This window comes from Anser anser (genome assembly GCF_964211835.1).
Source record: "Anser anser genome assembly, chromosome: 6".
Classification (NCBI taxonomy): Eukaryota; Metazoa; Chordata; class Aves; order Anseriformes; family Anatidae; genus Anser; species Anser anser.
Window position 1 is genome coordinate 25,982,101 of NC_139726.1, and position 18,835 is coordinate 26,000,935.

At 41.1% G+C, this 18,835-nt stretch overlaps 1 protein-coding gene across 6 annotated transcripts in view; it reads right to left on the reverse strand.

The window, feature by feature from the left end:
* PIKFYVE (phosphoinositide kinase, FYVE-type zinc finger containing) overlaps positions 1–18,835 on the reverse strand; it is a 62,366-nt gene that overhangs the window by 20,500 nt on the left and 23,031 nt on the right. For 4 of the 6 annotated variants that reach the window (XR_014586374.1, XM_083842779.1, XM_083842777.1 and 1 more), the window contains 10 exons: positions 17,029–17,176; positions 16,373–16,540; positions 11,329–11,391; positions 9,174–9,303; positions 8,708–8,888; positions 7,358–7,432; positions 6,593–6,700; positions 4,557–4,697; positions 3,997–4,123; positions 1,757–2,943 (listed from right to left, as the gene is read on the reverse strand). Coding sequence is in view for 5 of the 6 variants with exons in the window: in XM_083842779.1 (XP_083698905.1) it covers positions 1,757–2,943; positions 3,997–4,123; positions 4,557–4,697; positions 6,593–6,700; positions 7,358–7,432; positions 8,708–8,888; positions 9,174–9,303; positions 11,329–11,391; positions 16,373–16,540; positions 17,029–17,176 (2,328 nt within the window). In the remaining variant the exon portion in view is untranslated. The remainder of the gene's footprint in view (positions 1–1,756; positions 2,944–3,996; positions 4,124–4,556; positions 4,698–6,592; positions 6,701–7,357; positions 7,433–8,707; positions 8,889–9,173; positions 9,304–11,328; positions 11,392–16,372; positions 16,541–17,028; positions 17,177–18,835) is intronic. The other 2 variants (XM_083842778.1, XM_083842781.1) reach the window with 1 other exon arrangement.

Here is an 18,835-nt window from a genome sequence, read left to right on the forward strand (position 1 = left end):
TACAGTCAAGTATTTGCCAGTATATTACACCTCAATTACTCACTGAGACTACAGAAGGACTTCAAACTTTCTGCCTTTTTCTATGAAGAGATTTACCACCCTGCTGCCAGAATGGAACCATATCCCCTCTTACTCCCTACAGAACTATGAAGTTACCAAATATTTTTGAGACTAGAGAGCAGCCCCACAGAAAGGGATCTGGGGGTTCTGATTGATGGCAAGTTGAATATGCATCAATGTGCCCTGGCAACCAAAAGGGCCAAAAGTATCTTGGGGTGCATCAAGCATGGTACTGCTAGCTAGTTGAAGGAAGCAATTGTCTCTCTGCTCTGCACTGGTGCAGCCTCCCCTTGAGTACTGTGTGCAGTTTTGGGCACCACAGTATGAAAAGGACATAAAACTACTGGAGAGTGTCCAAAGGAGGGCTACAAAGACGGTGAAGGGTCTAGAGGGCTAGACGTATGAGGAGCAACTGAGGCCCCTTGGTTTGTCCAGCCCAGAGCAGAGCAGGCCGAGGGGAGGCCTCATGGTGGCCCGCAGCTCCCTCACAAGGGGAGTGGAGGGGCATGCGCTGAGCTCTGCTCTCTGGGGACAACGACAGGACCTGAGGGAACAGCATGGAGATGGAAGTTAAGAAAAAGTTCTTCACCGAGAGGGTGGTCGGGCACCGGGACAAGCTCCCTAGGGCAGTGGCCACAGCACTGAGCCTGACAGAGTTCAAGAAGCATTTACTCAACGCTCTCATCCCCATAGTCTGGTTTTTGGGTGGTCCTGTGCAGAGCGAGGAGCTGGACTCAATGACCCTTGTGGCTCCCTTCCAACTCAGGATATTCTGTGACTTTATAATTTTCTTTATAAATAAATTTATACAGCACAGAGCAGTTTGATATAGAGCAACAGCTACTCTTCCAGCTTGTTAGATTATTGCCTGTGAAGCTACATAGATTTACGTTTAGCACCAACTAAAAGGTGACTTCTGGTCATGAACTTGGGGGCTGATGGTGGCTCCAAAATGTATGACTACTACAAGACCAGTTCTGCTACCCTTGACAGACTTTTTCCTGCATAGCTTTCAGTGCTTGAGAAGTCCCAATACATTTTTCCTCAGACGCAAATTAGCAGCTGTCATGGCAGTTTCCCATGCCCTTATATATTTTTGGTTCCAAGTGCATACTCCCTTACTTGGAAGTTTCTAACAAGACCTTACCCTCTCCATTAAGAGATTCTCGCATTTCTCCAGATCACCCAAACTTTTGCGAACAATCCAATACTTTAATGTAATTACAGCCTACTGCTGTTTCCATGACGCTAATCCCTCTAAAGAGGGATGACCATTATGCTTTTAGAAATCACCAGTACATGCAGCAGGGAAGCTCAGTTTCAGAAACAAAGTTTTTTTTTCCCCTCCATGTATTCATTTTCATGAATCAGTTGTGTGCAACTGAGCTGAACAGCCAATGTACTAAACTGATTCTGGGCTGATTTTGTACACTTCTCAGGATAAGAGAGGAAGGAGCCTCACAGGCTTTTCCCTTCTCAGGGAAGTTTTGCAGTCTCATGTTCTGCTCTCTCATATCCACCTAGTAGCTGGTTAAATTCGTTTGTTTAAGTGCCCAGAGCACTGCAATCCAAAATGCAGTTTTGACCCAGTCATAAAAGCCTCCAGTTTTACATTTAGTATTAAAAACTACATGTTCTATATTACCAGGAAAAAATAATGTAACTGTGTTTTCAGTAGCATAGTTTGAATCATTACCTTATGAGACCAAGAGGATTCACTCTGAGCCAGTCCTTTCTCATCCTCTTCAATCCTGCAACCAGTTTTTCCAGTAGGGACACTGGACACATCCTTACTTTGAGCAAAGGGATCTGTACTTCTCTGTAGAATCCTCCCTCCTCTGGCCCGATAGTCAGCCAGCATCCTGGCTAAGCTCTGGCTATCACCTAGATGCTCTGCTATCCTAGTGTTAACCAACTCATGGGAAGGTAAGATTTGTATAGCCTTGGTTTGTATACTCCCATTCATCCCTTGTAATCCAGAAAGATCCCGCAATAATTGTCTCTTCCTCCTACTTTCCAATTCCTTGTATTCCTTATTAAGGAGAGGAGACCAATAAACTTGCTCAGGGAAGTATTCTCGGGCAGGGCATCTCATGCCTTTTTCAGTCAAAAGAAATGGTTCACGGAACATCATTACAGGAGAAATACAGAGAATAACATCTTTCAACTCCTGTTTAAAGGCTGCAGAGTAAGTCTTGAGACGATCCTCAGAAGAAGTTACCTCTTCTGTAACATATAAACCACTATCATCCTGGAGAGGGTCTCTGAAGACTCTCATTTGACTCTTGGATTCCTGCAGATCATCTGCCTGTTGAAGTGGCTCTAGTGTCTGACTATCCAGAGCGACCAAGTGCTGGTCCATGCCGTGGAGGGGCAGAAGAGATGTTTCAGGTATTGCAGGAGGTACAGAGTGGAACACTGGAAATGACGACTCCATTTTGTGGTGCTCCTGCTGTTTTGAGGACATTGTTTCTAGCTGACTGTTCTCTTGGTCACCTCTCTCAAATAATCCTCTTTGTTCAAGCAAGGTGACCTCATCAGATGACACTGACTCTGAGATTACAGGAAGCTTTTCAGTGGAGAGTTCGATGTCTCTGATTGCCGTGCTGAAATCCTCACCATTGAAAAGATTCTGTTGTTCATTTTCATCTCCTGGATCCTCAATAAGGGAATGAAAAGAGGTGTTTTTTGCCAGAGTAGGGGGCATAGCAAACTCGTCCATAAGGAAAGAGATTTCCAGTTGGGAATGATAAGCCACACAGACCATGAAGATCAGGATCTCTTTCACACGGGCCAGCTCATACTCTGCAGCACCACACAATTTGATAGTGCAGCCCAGGTGCTGGGGACACCCTTCAAAGAACATCAGTGTTTTTGTTTGATCTACAAGGAAAAAAACAAAAACAGCAGTTAGGATGCCAACCTGCTCTTAGGCATCTCACACACTGAATAGACTAATGGAGATTGGGAGCGAGAAACATTGGTAGCACAATCCAGCTGCAGAAATTCGTATTATATGTACTGAGAAAACACTTTTTGCAAACAAAGCAAACTTTTGCTACAAACTCCTCCTGTTTTATAAAAAAAAGTCATTGTGCAGTCCAAGTAAAGACCACATAAAACACATTAATCTGAACATCTTATGCTAAGATCGCTGCAGACTGGGAGACAGGGTATGCAGCAGTGAAAGAGAAGAACCATTATCCTCCCTTGCAAGTTTGCTCATCCTTATGAGTCAAAGTGTACAAGACTGACTAAAATTTAGAAGTTGGAAGGGGGTAAGGCAGACCTGAAGAAGAGATGCCAAGACTACATTGCCACAAAAACTGCATCCACATTTGTGTGCCAGCACCATTGGTAATCTGCCAGGTTACTTCCTTTGAAGAATTCCACTACCTACAGGGTGTTACAGAGAAAAAGGAACCTGATTTCTCAAAGATGTACAATGAAAAGACAAGGGGTAGAGTGCACAGATAATCAATCAGAATTTGCCTTGTTAAAAGGTGGAAGAGTTCTTTATGGGGAGGATTACTAAACTACTAAACAGCTGCCCAGATTGGTTGTGAAATCTCCATTCTGCAATATTTTCAACACTTTGCTGACAAGCCCCTGAGAAATCTGATCTTGCCTTGAAGTTAACCCTTCCTGTTTTGAACAAGACATTGGACTAGACAATCTCCAGGGCAGTGGAAAGAACCAGTCTAATTGAAGTCTAGCATCTTTCATTGTACCAAGAACAGAAGATCTTGTACTTTTTGATGAAGCTTGTGTGCTCAGACTTAGTTCACTGTAGTTCCAAGATGTAACAGAAGTAAAGAAAGATGAACAGAAAATAATACTTGATAACACAAAGTACCCAGCAGTTCAAACCTTGTTACCAAGAGCAAAGCGTTTAGCCTCTTATGCACACAAACTAGGACATTAAGATTTACTCACCGTTGGGCAACTGAAACACTTGCATATAAAATTTATGGCAGGTTCCCAAACGTGGTTTGGTCAACAGTTGATCCATTGACATCACTAAGTCTCCCTGGGTCATTCGACTTACTCTGTCTAGCACTTGCTGTGAAAATTAAAAAGAAAAGTAAGAATCTACAGTGCAAATAAGACATTAGTACTTTTTAGATTGCTCTAAAAGATGCCAGTGCTATCCAGGCAACATCCCACTTTGTGAGGTAAACTCTGGATTAAATCCAGTCACTCCCACGCACACCCAAATGCACATCATAGAAAAGCAGTTTGGCAGTTATTACTGGTGAGAGGGAAGATTGTAGCATTTGCTACAAATATGACTCAGTTAACTAAAACATAGCCAGGGTACAAAGACCAGCCAGCAAGGGCACAGCAGAGAGTTGGTAGAAATTAGTGAAGAAAAATTACTTTCTAGGTTTGTCTGCTGTGTCTCCTTGGAAGTGAAGACCATTTAAAAAATGCTACAAAGAGAAGTTAGAGATCCACCACAAGGTACAGTCTGATGTCTGACATGAAACACTCACCGGCTTGACATTGATGACAAGAGTGATACCATGCTCCAGCAGCATGTCCTGTGCAATTCGGGACACTGTCTTCTCAACAAGGACCAAGTTAGGCCTGACATCAACTATCCGCTGTACATAGTTCTTCAAGAACTCCCTTTCCTGCAGAAAAAACAATGCATGGCAATTAAGTAGATCAAACCTGTCTTAAAATATATATATATATTTAAATGCTTAATATTACTTTCTCATTTATATATTGAGCTTTCCTATAGAACAGGGAAATCAGCTATCCAGAAAACACCATCAGTTCTCCATTGTGCACATATCCCCATCGCCCAGTTTATCAATAGTTTGCTACATACCCTAATCAGGTGTGAAGGCATGGTCCAATGACTGTCTGAAGAAAGCTGCAGAATCCAAACATTTTTTATATATGCACAGCCACACCACTCAACAGGAACTAGCTTTGTGTGTGGAGTCCAGAGACAGTAGTTCTATTCTCAGTATCTTGGATGACTTCTCACAAAACAATACTTCATTCCCCATATGAGGCTCAAATATCTTAATGAAATATCTACATGCACCTTATATCCTAACACAAAAAAAGTCTTATGTTCAAATGATGCTATAGTTAGAGCATCCTAAATAAAAGCTGTTTGCAATATTATGTTCCCCACCTTCAGATACACACTAACGTCGAGTGCTGGCACTCACAGACACTTCCATTCACTCAGAGTATACAACTGCTCTCTCTGTCTTCAACTCCTGCATCATACAGCAAGCCTCAGTCCCTAAATCTGCACTTGGGAACAATGCTTCCAGAGTAGGATCCCAAATGCTGTGCACTGTGAAATTGCCTTGCCAGCCATTGCCACCTTCTGGTTTCATTTCACTATCTCCCCACTTTTATTACCATGCTCAGAAAGAGAAAGCAGGGCTGTAACCCTCATAAGAACTAATGGGCTACACTATTAGAGGGACAATACAGCTTCCCAAATCAGGTATTTTTGGTTGTTATTGTGACTCACAGTAGTCAAGTTTTAGAGGTTCCAGGCAAAAGAAAGGTACCACAAAAGCAGTTTGCCATTCAACAGAAGCTGGCCTTTTCAACTGAACTAGTATTTCTGTAGTATTCTCTGCCATATAGGATTTTAAGGCAGATACACAAAAACGTATGATCATGTTCTGAAGCAGATACTGAAACAATCACAGTAACCAGTAGTCAGAAAGAACAGTAGATACTTCTACATTGTTCAGACAAAGGACAGGACGCAGCTTAAGCTTTTACTGGAAAAACCAACTCGCTATGCAGAAGTAAGTTTTATTATTGAAGTTTTTATACATGTAACTCTGTCTACTAAGCACCAAATGGAAGCAGTCTTAAATGCATTTTAAGGAAACAGTCAAAGATTGAAAAAAACATTATGGCCCAAGCTTAGTAAGGTACCAAATGCCCAAATTACAAATATCCTACAAAAGACCTGAAAACTGATCCTCAGACAGGCATGCAGTACATTAAAGAACGTCCGCCCATTTCAGTGTTTCCATACCAAGGCACCTCCCTGCTCTCAAGGGCTGGGCACCTGTTCCGAAGTGACGTTTTGTAGTTCATCACTTCATTAGGTTGGGTGTTGTCCCATTTGTTCAAGCTTGACAAAGAATAATGTGGGTAGAACTGAACTCTCACTTATACACACTTCTTTAATATTTCTCTGCACACTTAAGCCATGCCTAGCTGTGACTTTCTGAACCCTGTGTTCCTCACACAGTGTATCATTAAAAATGAACGTTTCTTAAAATATAGATCTTGATCCTTACAATTAAATACAATCAGTATGTGTAACTCTTGATGGCAAAAACCCTCAGAAGACTACAAGTTTGTACTCTATTTAGTGCAACAGTTTTCCTAGCTAGCTGTTACAAGAGGAAATCTCTCTTCAATACACAATCCCAGTAACTCAAGTCCACCTTACATACTGAATAATCAGATGTGCACCCCAAAAGGGTGAATCAGTCTCAGGCAATTTCAACCAAGAACAAAACTATGCTCTTACCTGAAGCACTATAGGGTCTATGCAGGTAAACTTGGTTTCTTCTCGATAGAGGTACTCAATTGAGCACTTCAGCAGAAGAATTTTGGGATTTTTTATGCAAGAGTTCATCTAGGAAAGAAACAAAATAGTTAAAAGACACACAGCTGGAAAAGTAAATAGGGAAAAAACCCATACCAGACTACCCATGACTGTATTTAAACAGGCATCTCAGTTATTCCCCACACCAACTATACATTTTTCTTTTTATGAGCATGTTACACCCAGTTCTTGGAATTTCACAGCTACTGTCCAGTAAGAGTGAAGTGTTGGAAGTTTCTGCAGTCCCCTCCCAACTACACCAAGTCACACTAACTCTTCACATACCTTGGAGCCTCCGTTCAGATCACTTCTATTTTGACCTCCAGCTTTAAATAAAGGTTCACTTTATTATACTGTCACGAAGATCATGACCATAAGGTCTTTTTTTCCAGCTAACTCTTGGGGTAATCATTAGATACATTCTGAAGTGATAGGGGTGGAAAGGATATCTTGCTATACATGCATGAGGAAAGCTTTTTCCTCCCTACACTAGAATCTGAGACAACAGAAAACAGCTTTGAAAAGAAACACATTAAAACACTTTCTCATTCAGGTGCTGCGCAAACTGAAAAAAGGCCGTACACCTCCAGACTGGTGAGAGAAGCTTCTAGTGCAAAGGAAGTCACAGGACATTTGTTTCCTCAGCACGCACTACATCCAGCACTTGATTAATCCAGTCTGCATTACCTTTTTGTGGGCAACATTCTTAGTGCATACAAATCCATTCACCACCATGGAGTCAAACTTCTTTCCACCAGGAATCTAACAGAGCAAAGGAAGTCCAACACTTAGAACTGTTATACATTCCCATAGCTTAAATGCTGTAAACCTAACAGAATAGTTATTGTGGCTATTGTGCAAGCTTCATCTACACCCTCAATTATCAGATGAAAGACCAGATGCTGTCATGCTGGACACACAACTTTTCCTTTAAAGTCTGGTAAACTAGAAACAACAACATGAAAGCAAGTATTAAGTTCCAGGATCTCCAAGCTCCTCCCAGCAAATACGTATTTGTGAAATCAAGTACACTCTGGAAGACAATAAGGTAATGCAAGTTTCTACAGGCCATCGGGAGCATATGCCTTTGCACATACCATTTTCACTAATAATGGACAAGAGTTGTAATGACAAAAGAGAATAAACAAACCTCTACTTACTATTCGAACACAAACAGTTGACTGATGTGCCTAGAGTCACAACCAATCACAGGAGTAACAAACATGAAACAGGTTCCTAATGACATGTTTCAGAGAATGTTTCTGTTACTGGCATATAAAAATACCTATGAGAGTTTTCACATCTGAACATCTGCTTTTTGAAACTGGGCTTCAGGACAGGCGGCATCAATTGTTGCTGCCTCAAGAGATCCTACAGAACTGTCAGGAGTAACACAAGGCTCTCCTCATATCATAACTTGCTTCTGCAATGCAAAAATAAGCCTGAGCCTGTGAGCCTCAGTGAGGCTACTTCCTTAGAGGTTAGTTTCACATCAGCCTCTAAGAAGAAACTGCATGCCACAACTCCAGCCTTACAGCTCAGCAATGTCATCTCTTGGCCATCTGGCAGACCTAAATGCACCGTCCCATAACGATCAAGTTTTCCTCCACAAAAAGTCATTGCAATTAGCATGGGAGGAGTTAAATCCTCCATAACAGGGAGTTACAGAGCAATACATTGCTATACAGAGTCTTGAAAGTTACTTATCCAGTGTTTAGTACCTCTCCAATCCAAGCATAAAACAAGCAGAAGCCCAAAAAGGAAACAAGTCATTACAGAGGTGTTGCTCTTTCCTACCTTCTGCAGCCTACGGCCTGAAAGAAGAGGTCAGCTCCAGGGCACTGAGACACCCTTCCCAGGATACAGAGTTTTTTCTATACAACTTTTCCTAGAAACCCGCATTATCTAAAGGCCCTGTTGGCCAACTACACCACTGAACATGCTGAGGGGAGTGGGGATGACCCTTGTCTTCAAACAGCAGGTGCTGCCAGCAATTGCATTCTTTGTCTTTCCCTACATTCAAGGTCTGAAACTTACTTTTTTGATGTGGACAAACTGGCGGATATCCATGTCATCATCTCTGTTCTTGACATCAGGCCGTACTGTTTGAACTACTTGACAGACCACAGGTACAATGATATCCCTCCATGACAGGGACAGGGACTCATTGTATAGAAGTTGCTGAAGCAGTGCCATCATGTGGTTGTGATTAGCAGAGCTGTAAAAAAAAAAAAATGTGGAAAAGATACAGAGCAGAGTTTAATTGAAGTCACCTTTCAGAAGTTACTTTCAGAGAGTGAACTCTCTGGTCCTCTGTTTCAACATATAAAACCACATGCAAGAAAGCAATCAAAATATGCTGTAAAAATGCTGTTTTCTTAATACAAATTAGTTCCTTGTATTGTCCACAGAAGATCAAGTACCACAGAAAGCTGGTGGAACAGGAGGACTTCAGGAATTGTTACTCAAAATACGCAAATTCTTTTTTCTGTATTTTTCTTACAGCAGCCTTTCCATGGCTTGTTTCTCCCCATTCTCTTCCCTCAGCAGATCCAGGTTGCTATGGTGCCAGCCTAGTGGTGTGAAAAAGAGTTCTTTGGACTTCTCCTCCACTCTCCTGTTGAATAATGACTCTGCAAGAGATAAATGAACCTTGTTAATATAAAGTTTGTTGTTGAATTCCTGCATCTTTCTGAAAGGCTACTTGGAAAAGGAAAGAATTTACTAAGACTTAAGTCTAAGCCTCTTGAAAGACTGAGTTTGAGCTAGAAATCATGGTAAAAGGAGACTGCAAACAATATCAAGTACAATAGCTGTGAGTACATTGAGGAAAAGAGAATTAGTGAAATTCTTGTACTGGTAGTATACAGCACATAATTTTAATTCCAGAAGAACAAATTAAGACATGAGAAAACAGAAGTTATATCCCAGTTTTACCTATAAATAAGCAGCAAATTCAAAATACATTACATATTCATAATACATAATCATAATGCCTTTTTAGATTTAGAATAGTAGTCAAAGGCACTAATTTGATCCACAGAAAACTGTTGCTTTAAAGACCTATACATGTAAGTGGCAGTAGAAAGATCAAGTTATTCCATTCAGGCTGCAGCACAAGTAGCCAAAATATCTTGGTAAAGGTCTTGTTTAGCATGTCTCCCAAACATATTTTAAAAAAAAATGCTATGCTACTGATGAACCTTTACATGACTTGTAGCCCTGAACCCAACCACCACCCCCCTGGCTAGTCAGGTGCAGAGTGAACTGCAAGCAGGCTGGCTCAACTAGCCTAAGTCACAGTATTTTATACAACAGAATTCTCTTTTCTCTCTGAAGTTTAAGAATTTTCTATAAAGAAAGTAGCAGAAGTTTTCCAAAAATCTCAGCACATCTTCTCATACCATTTCACCTATCATATACTCTTCAGCATGTTAAACAGGATGCCAACAAAGGCTGTATCCACTGGATACATTTATTTTTTTTTAATTCTAAATGTCAACATAAACTGTAGTTATTTCTGGTTTTGGAAAGAGAAAACATGTTTCAACAGTGCAGAAGAGTCCCCACTTAGAGGGCGTAACTGCCACTTTCAATCTCTGTTTAATATGCCTTTAAAACATTCTCTGTGTTTTGCATTACCAAGATTATAGGTTATTTCGTTACACAGTAACTCTTTCAGATTGCAGAAAACTAAGTTATTTCCCACACAGGTATTATGATATTCCAAATCAGAACTTCCCCATTCACATAATGGCTGACTATATAATAAATATTTTATGCAAGCGGTGTGTAACTTCTCATCAGCAAGTATATAAGTCTTCAGAATTCAAGCTTAAAACAACTGAGAGTGCATGATCTGAATGCAAAATCCTTATATAATAACCTGAGCAGGAATACTGAAAAAAAGAAATTTACTTCTTCCAAGCACTCCATACTCAAAATTGTCTGTAAAGAAGATAAGCAGAATTTAAGCTGGGTTTCTTCCCTTACCCCTCTCCTGCAAAAGTTCAGTTAAAAACTAGGCATTACTTTAGCCAGACTTCATTTTTCTGGCTGCACAGACTTTGTGATTTCCCCATTTGTTTCCTCCTCTCCTTTGAGCTCACTAAAATCAAGAGCATCAAATGGAAACAAAAATCCCACAAGCGCACCAGACTACAGTATTGGAAGGCAGATGGTTTTAAAACTCACAACTGTGTCTGATCACCTTTCGTTTCAGAAGTAGTAGTGCTGGTGACCAGAAATCCAGAAAAATTTGAAATGAAGCTTTGAATTGCTCTGTAGAAGGAGTGCAATTAATCCTATCACTTTTATTTTTTTTTTTTGCACAGAAAGTTAGAATTGGTGTCTTATAAAAGTTTGTGGGTAGGTAAGTTACAAACAAAAGTGATAAACACTGCTACTTATACTTACTTTAATAAAATAAAAGGTTGAGTGTTTTTGAATGAAAAATTTGAGAAGTGAAAGAAATTTGAGCTTGTAAGCACATTAAAAAACAACAGAATATAGTCTATATACCAGTTTTGCCACAAGTAGCTTCAGTTTTACTATCAAGAAAATATTTCCAAAAGGTCAATAACCTGTTAAAGGACTACTGAAGAACTTGCACGGTTATATTAAAGCACACAACAGCAACATTTGAAGTTTCCCCTTACCTTTAATAAAAGCATCACTTATAGAGAACATCTGCTGCCCTCCGTTGTCAGGATTCAAGTACTCTGAAAGAAGAGAGAAGAGGGAGATAGGCGGAGACAAAAATGACAGGTTATACTGGTATGCCCATATAATTATGATGTACACGCCCACACCAGAAGAAGCAGCATTACTCATGTAAGTGTTTAGTCATCAAGCTGTTGCTAAATTAGTGAGTGATCAAGACAAGAATATCCTCTCAGTCTTGTTCTATCAAAAAGCTCTAGGAAGACAAGAAAACACTATTTATTACTGCGAAGAAAACAAGGAAGCGAAGTAGAGATGAGCACAGACTGAACTAGCCCTTAAAGAGTCTGCTCCCTCAATTGGCAGGCACTTCTTAAAGATCTGAATATAGTTGTGTCAGGCTGTGAGCAGACACCATGGAAATGTCCAGACAGGAAATGGCCTCCTCATTCTGATCTAAAAATGCAGCTTAAGAAGCCATTCTGATCTCACACTCCAATAAAATATTTTGGTGTTATCTCAGACTCAGTGAGAGACCAGCCTTAAGATTTATCTTGCACAGTGAAGCAAACAAATGCAGCAGTTTACATTTGGGAAATAGGACGAAGCTCTATCTACTATACTTCTTTAGCTTGCTAGATCACCACAACTAAAATAGCACAGTGATCTTTCAAGCAGACTGTCTGGCTACACAAATCTTGTTTCCTCTAGAGACCATTAACCTGTTGTGCATTTAGTCGGTTTACTAGCTTCTACAAGAACGGATTTTAGTGGGAAAACAAGCAGCAGCTCAACTTCTTATGCAGTGTGACCATTCGTTATCACCTTTCCTGAGGACGGTCTGGACTTACTGCCACAAACAATGCAAAGCCAGGCTTCAGACACCAACAGAAAGCAACATAAAGTTGACAAGACACAAGCAATCACAAGTCTCTGAACAGCAGCATTCAAGAGACCCTTTACATACCACTATTTTAAAGATCTGAGCTTGTCTGCAGTTACCCAGTTTGAAATCACACACAACAGATGATCAGTGCACCGGACTTAAGGGGCAGAACAAGGAGGTGCAAGTATCTGTTGCAGCTCAATGGTTATTTGCAGACTCCTTTCACCCCTTGCTTAGATTAAGCATTTAGTGTTACAAGCAACCTACCGTATTATATAAATTGTATCACCTTCAGCATTCACCCACAGCTCCACAGATTAGCTAGAGAAAGTCGTGGCAGACGGTCCCTACGCACAAACATGTATACCAACACCTCGAACCCCCTCTACCTTGCAACAGCCTCAGGGCAGAAGCTCTTACTTTGAACATGCTGAAATTAGATCTGACATATAACCCTGCCTGGCATGGCCAAAGCAGGAATAATCCCCAGCTGAAACCTAACCTCAGTTTTTCTCTGGCCAAAGAAGCAGGTGACACCTTCAAACCAAGAAAACTTCTCAAAAATAGAGCTTCACCTCCTGTAACTTTGCTTCCTTCCACTTGTGCCCCAAGGGAAGTTCCTGACAAGGTAAGAAATCCACACCTCCTACTAGACCAGAAAGATGACACACCGATAGGTGCGAGTTGGGATGGTGAGAGTGGCTAATACACACAATTCTCACCTCACATCATCCCTACATTTATCACACTCCATGGAGGGGAAGAATAGGACACAAGAACAACCAGAGGTTCCCATGGCATATTTTCCACCCTGTTTGCAAACAGTTAGCTGTTAATAAATTATCATATATACTGCCCTGATCAACTTCCCCTCCCCCCAAAAATACACAAATTCCTAAGTTTGATATTCAAGGGAAGCCAATACCACAATGCACACAAATTCACAGGTCTACAGTGTAAACCAGCAAGTACCTTCTTAATAGAAGGTGCTCCAGAAGAGCTCCTGACAACTGGACTCTAAGCCCTGTCAAGCAACAGTGGTAAGGAACTGTGTCATTATTACTCCGACCGAATCTTCTCTTTCCCCCTCCTAGGTAGGTGCTGCCATCAAAAACTCCCAAAATACCTGCCCTACCAGGATCACAGATACTTGGCTGCAAGGACATTTTGAAAATAGTCTCCCATACTGATGACTGTATCTCTTTGAAAAGAACAATTAAAAGTAACACTCAGAATAAATTGATCCCATCACTTAATCTCCTCTCCCAATTTAAATACAGAAAGCAGTATCGCTTGGTTTCCAATTTTGATACATCCCAGAAAGTACCATTATCTTCGGGCAGATGATACTATAAATGAGTCACTATATTTGCTTGTAAGATACTACATGCCAGCTAACTTAGAGTCACTAGAATTTCACAGGAACACGCTGGACATTAGTCAGCCTTTAACATCACAAGAAGTCCTGCCACTAGACCCAGACTATACACAAATCACTGTTATACACCACAGCTAGTATATCACGGACTATTGCTTCAAAGCAGCTGACCTCTGTGACCAATGAAAATTGCTGCATATCCCTTAGTAAGCTGAAGAAACCCACTAACCACTTAGATTAAAGTTGACCCACACTTCCAACACTGATGTTTTGCCCCCTCAGTACTCCCTTAGTGACTGTAATTTACACAGCCGTGAGGAAACTGAGTTACTAGACTCAAAATGTGGGCATCATCTTCAGTTTTGCTTCATTTTTCCAGTGAAAATTAAATCACTGTCACCTAGCCTAAAGACAAGACAATTAGGATGAAATCTAGCTCTTTACTCTTGACATAATGAGCACAGGGAAGCTACTGATCCCTGACAGCTACAAACACGTAGTGCCACTGAATAACTATAAGTGCTCTGTTATTAAAATAAACATGTCCCATCTTACATAGAAGTTTAACTATCTAGTCTTGACTGTCTGGTAAGCATCACTGCGATTACCAGTAATACCTTGGAACGCACCTTTTACAGAAAATGACCAGGATAAGTTGAAAACACATACTGAAAGTTTTTGCTTGCACTCAGACTTTAATACATTCCAGAACAAAGTTTTAAAAGCCAGCCATTTCAGTACCTTGTGCAACACGTGGTTTTGTCCCATCTAATTTTTGGAGACCTTCTACAACAAACATCTACGTACCTAAGAAATTTCAGTTTCCCTGTTGCCAGGAAATGTTTCCTGCTGTTTTAAATGTTAGCAGTCATTTTAAGTTGTTGCTTCCTGGTTGGTTCTTCCCTCTAGAGACTCTCAGGGTAGGAAGACAAAACAAGACCTGCAATAAGTCCTCTGCATCTGCAAAGGGTACAGATTTTTCTAAGAACTGCGGAATAATATTTACCTCTCCACAACGTGTTTTAACAACTGACACCTCCACCTTATCTCAGTTCTAGGTGTATTACTGATATTTTTCTCCTCAAGAGAAATCCATTCTCTGAAATAGAATTGTTTCTAGTATTCTACTATAAACTGCACTCTTACAGAACAACCTGATTAAGAAACCACACATTTCAAGAACAACTAAAACACCAGTCAGCAGAGATCCAAAGACAGCACAGTGCTGTCAGTACATACAACTCAAAAAGCAGAAGTGTCTCTCCTTTCAGTTCCCTCACTACTTGCCTTCTCTGATAATCTTCTTTGAGCTCTCCGTCATTAAAATCTTTTTCACAAGAGCTTCAGTTCTGGCTATGAAAAGCATTGACCTGGTTAACAGCTTCCGAGAGAGGTAGGCTCTCTTACATTTCCCCTTCATCATGTAAAGCTTTTTGCACAGAAAGACCAAGATACATCTAAAACCAAGATTACTGCTCTACAAGTCTTTTAACACTGGCCACAGCCAGTTTTAAAGTACCTGACTACAGCCTGTTTTAATGCCAACACATGCTGATAAAGATAAACCTACTACAGCTGTAAATTCATAGAATACTGCAAAACACCTGGGCTTTGTTCAAGCTGTTAATCCAACATCTCTCTTTCCTAATAGGAATTCCTTGATACATTTTCCCTCTCCACATTTTTGCTTCCCTTGCAGATGTATTAGTTTTTCATTTGTTTAGGGCATGAGCTGGAAACAAGACAAAAGGTATCATTAACAAACTGGTGTCAGTAGTGCTGGCAACCCTCCCTGTTTTAAGTCATTGTCACCAACTCACCAACTCAAATTTCAAACTTCCTGTGCTCCTCTTTAAGGAGCAAGGAAAAAAAAAAAAAGCAGATTTCAGTTCTTCTAGACACATTTAGAAAAATAACAAAAGGGTGACTTTAATAAGTACTGATAAATGCTCCCTCTAATTTTCCTCACTGTCCTTCCCTAAATATCTAACATACTTAGCAAGTCAGCTGTGAGTAGTTCTCCTCCCTCCCTCTCTTCCGAGAGAATTTCACAGTTTCAGAGCATGCAATCTACACATAAGCATAAAGCTAAATCTTGTAAACTGATCCAAGCCAACAGAAGAGACCTGCTAGACTTCGTGGAAGGATGAATTCATTAGAAGGAGTCCCGGTTATTTAACTCTGGATCATCTTTTAAGATGAAGAGGTTTTCAACACTATTTGATTTCTTCCTACCTAAGAGGAGGTTCTCTTGAAAAAAATATAATGTATATGGATTAATGTATATTAGGCCATACTGCTTATTAATAATAATATTCTTCTGTCAAATGTAAGTTTACTAAGGTAGGATTAGAAGCTAGCAGAGTTCATCAGTTTATTGTTGTTCATTTGGTGGTTTTTTTCTGCTTGCTTTTCCAGTTTCATCTCAAACTGGAGAGATGGGTATCAAACTGGTTTATGCATGGACTATTTTTCCACCCCAGTTAGCCAGAAACTTTATGCACGGATATGCCCTACTATGTGTGGACAGCCGGACACCTTGTTTCAACTGCAAAGAGAAAGTCACAGGGGAAGTTACACACACTGCAGAGAAGGCGGTTCAACGTGTCTCCTGAGCCTCCTCAGAGGTAAGCGTATCAAAACTGCAAGCAAGTGCCAGCTAGATATCACACTTCCCCCTCTGTAAGACAGCTACTAAAGTAGTGTCCAAATAGATCAGTGTTATTAGGGCCCAGCTCTCCATCATGTGCAACTCCAGCTGGTGACTACCTCATACCTTTTTGGTCGGCAGGGTGAGGGGGCACATGTGGGTACTTGGAGTGCTTCTTGATATGGAAGTTCACGTTGTCCAGCTCCACGTTCAGGCTGATGGAGGCGGCTGAATCACTGTCCATTGTGGACTGGAAGCTGCTGACTGAAGTACGCTTGCTAGGGCTGGCGGAGTCTTTTAGTGTTGGGTAAGGGGGAAGATACATGGAGGAGACGGGTTCAAACGGGTATCATGAGGGTACCAGAGAGGAGAAAAATTGTCTTTAATACATAAAGACCAGTGTGAAATACTACAGGAATACAGTATTTTCATAGTTCTTACTTTATCTTGATCTGTGTATGCTGACATATTGGGTCAGCATTCTTCAGTGCATTACTATAGAGCCACAAATCAAGCAGAAATCTGCTTGAGAAACAGAAGGCAGTTTAAATGCTTCTCCTCTGCTAGAAGTATGAAGCTTTTTCAGTTCCACTAAATACAAAAACACTGCATCCATCAGAAGAAACAGGAAGACTAACTAGGTTATAGTTTGCTTAGATCCTTACAGCCCCATGCACACATACACACAAGTAAAGCAAGACATGGTTAAACTACTATGTCCTGAAGGACTGTGGATAACAGGGAAGAAGGCAGAATGAGAACAAGACTCAGCTGAAACTCACTGGCCAAGTTATCTTCTCCTTCATCAGCAATCTGCTCTGTGTCACTGTCATCAAACTTGATGTCTTTGAACCAGGATGGCTCAGAGTGCCCCTCTACAGAATTCACGGAGTCACTGTCTGGAGAGGGGGTTTCCGAGAACTCTGTGCTCTAAGTAGGCAAGGAAGAAAAAAGGTGTTATAGTGCAGCTCTGCTGATTTCAGCGTATTTATTAAGCAGCCTTAGAAAGCAGCCTGTTACAAATGCAGATCAGACATTTTTAAAATTAGAGGATACTCTTGGACTGAGACAGGTTAGTCGTAAAATGATCCTTCAGCACAAAACGGGAAGAGTTTTGAACGGGAAACAAGCAATTCCTTATACTTCCCACAGTGTTTAGTCTCTGCTTCCTCCCTGCTTCCAGAGAAGCTGTGACTAAGTGGCACTAAAGGACAAGTTAATTCTACTACACATTTTCTCTCACCACACCCACCTAAGCAGTTCTGAATGTTTGGTATCCCCAACAGAAGTGGGTGATGATCATATCCTTTACCCAGAATCCAGCAGACTAAGCCTAAGCCACTGGAATGATTCTGTGACTGACCAGTCAGAGCAGCTCTAAGTTTCGCTCACAAGTCAGGCTCTGTCTGGGGCTCCTGTGTCAGAACAACTGGCTATAGCACCAGACAACCCAGAGACTACCTAAGTAATTACCATCAGCCAGTCTGATGCCCCCAGTCACCTCAAGGTGAAATTCTTACTATCACTCCTTTGGCTACAGCAAGTGCAGCAAGCAACTGAGTCACCAACAGTTTCTCCTGACTCTTGTCTAAACCAGGAGAAATGGGATCACATAGCACCTTCAACTGATGAGAACAGGAATTGGCTTTAAAACTTGAGTAATGTAATCCCCTTATAAATAGTTACAAACAGATCCACAAGAATTTGCTAGTCAAGGGCAAGGTTTTACTAGCAAGCTGAGATAGTATGGTTAACCAGCTGAGATTCCAGATGAAGCTCAGAGGAATCTCAACAGAAGACCATGTGATTATGGCCAAAAGCTGAAACACGCAATGAAAACAGGATGCTAATTGCTGCAAGCTTTCCGACTGTGGCTCATGGGGCAGCTGAGCTATTCTTTGTTGTCAGAAGCTGCAGAACATGCAAGACTTATACCTAAATGCTTACGGGTAACAGAGGCTAGAGATATCCTGTTCCAGTAAAAAACAAAATAAAACAAGAAAACACCGCAATCCACTCAGGCCAGTGACTGCTTTTACCCCTCATCAAGTTTGACTGCAATGAAATATGGCAGGATAGCGTCTCTGATCACTGGTTCCCTGCTTTCCTCTCAGCTAGCCAGTACTATTTGGTAGGCATGACAGAGACCTCCTCCCAGTCCTTCATTACGTGGCTAAGGTACTGAATTCCTTATTGCTGCCGTCACTGGAGATTGGAAGAAGGTTACCTTATGTCCAACACTGTATATCTAAAATATCCATTCTTTGAAAAGTTTTAAAGAAGCTCAGTACCAGTAATTGCACAGTAGCTTGTAGACTATGCACATTACAGACAGCTGCCCTCTGCCATTGCAAGGCCTCTGGAAGACGTCCACCATGAGAGGCACTGGCCAAGACTGGAGACCTTTTTCTCCCCTTCAGGCATTAAGTGTAGCAACTCATCCTCCACAAAGGAAAGCCACAAAGCTTTCTGGGCAAATGCAGCTTCCTCAGGCTTTAAACCACTAAGAGAAAAGTCATGGACTCTAACTCTCTATACAGGAGAGCTTATTTAGAAAAACACACAATGGCTGCTGAGAAAGGGACTGAA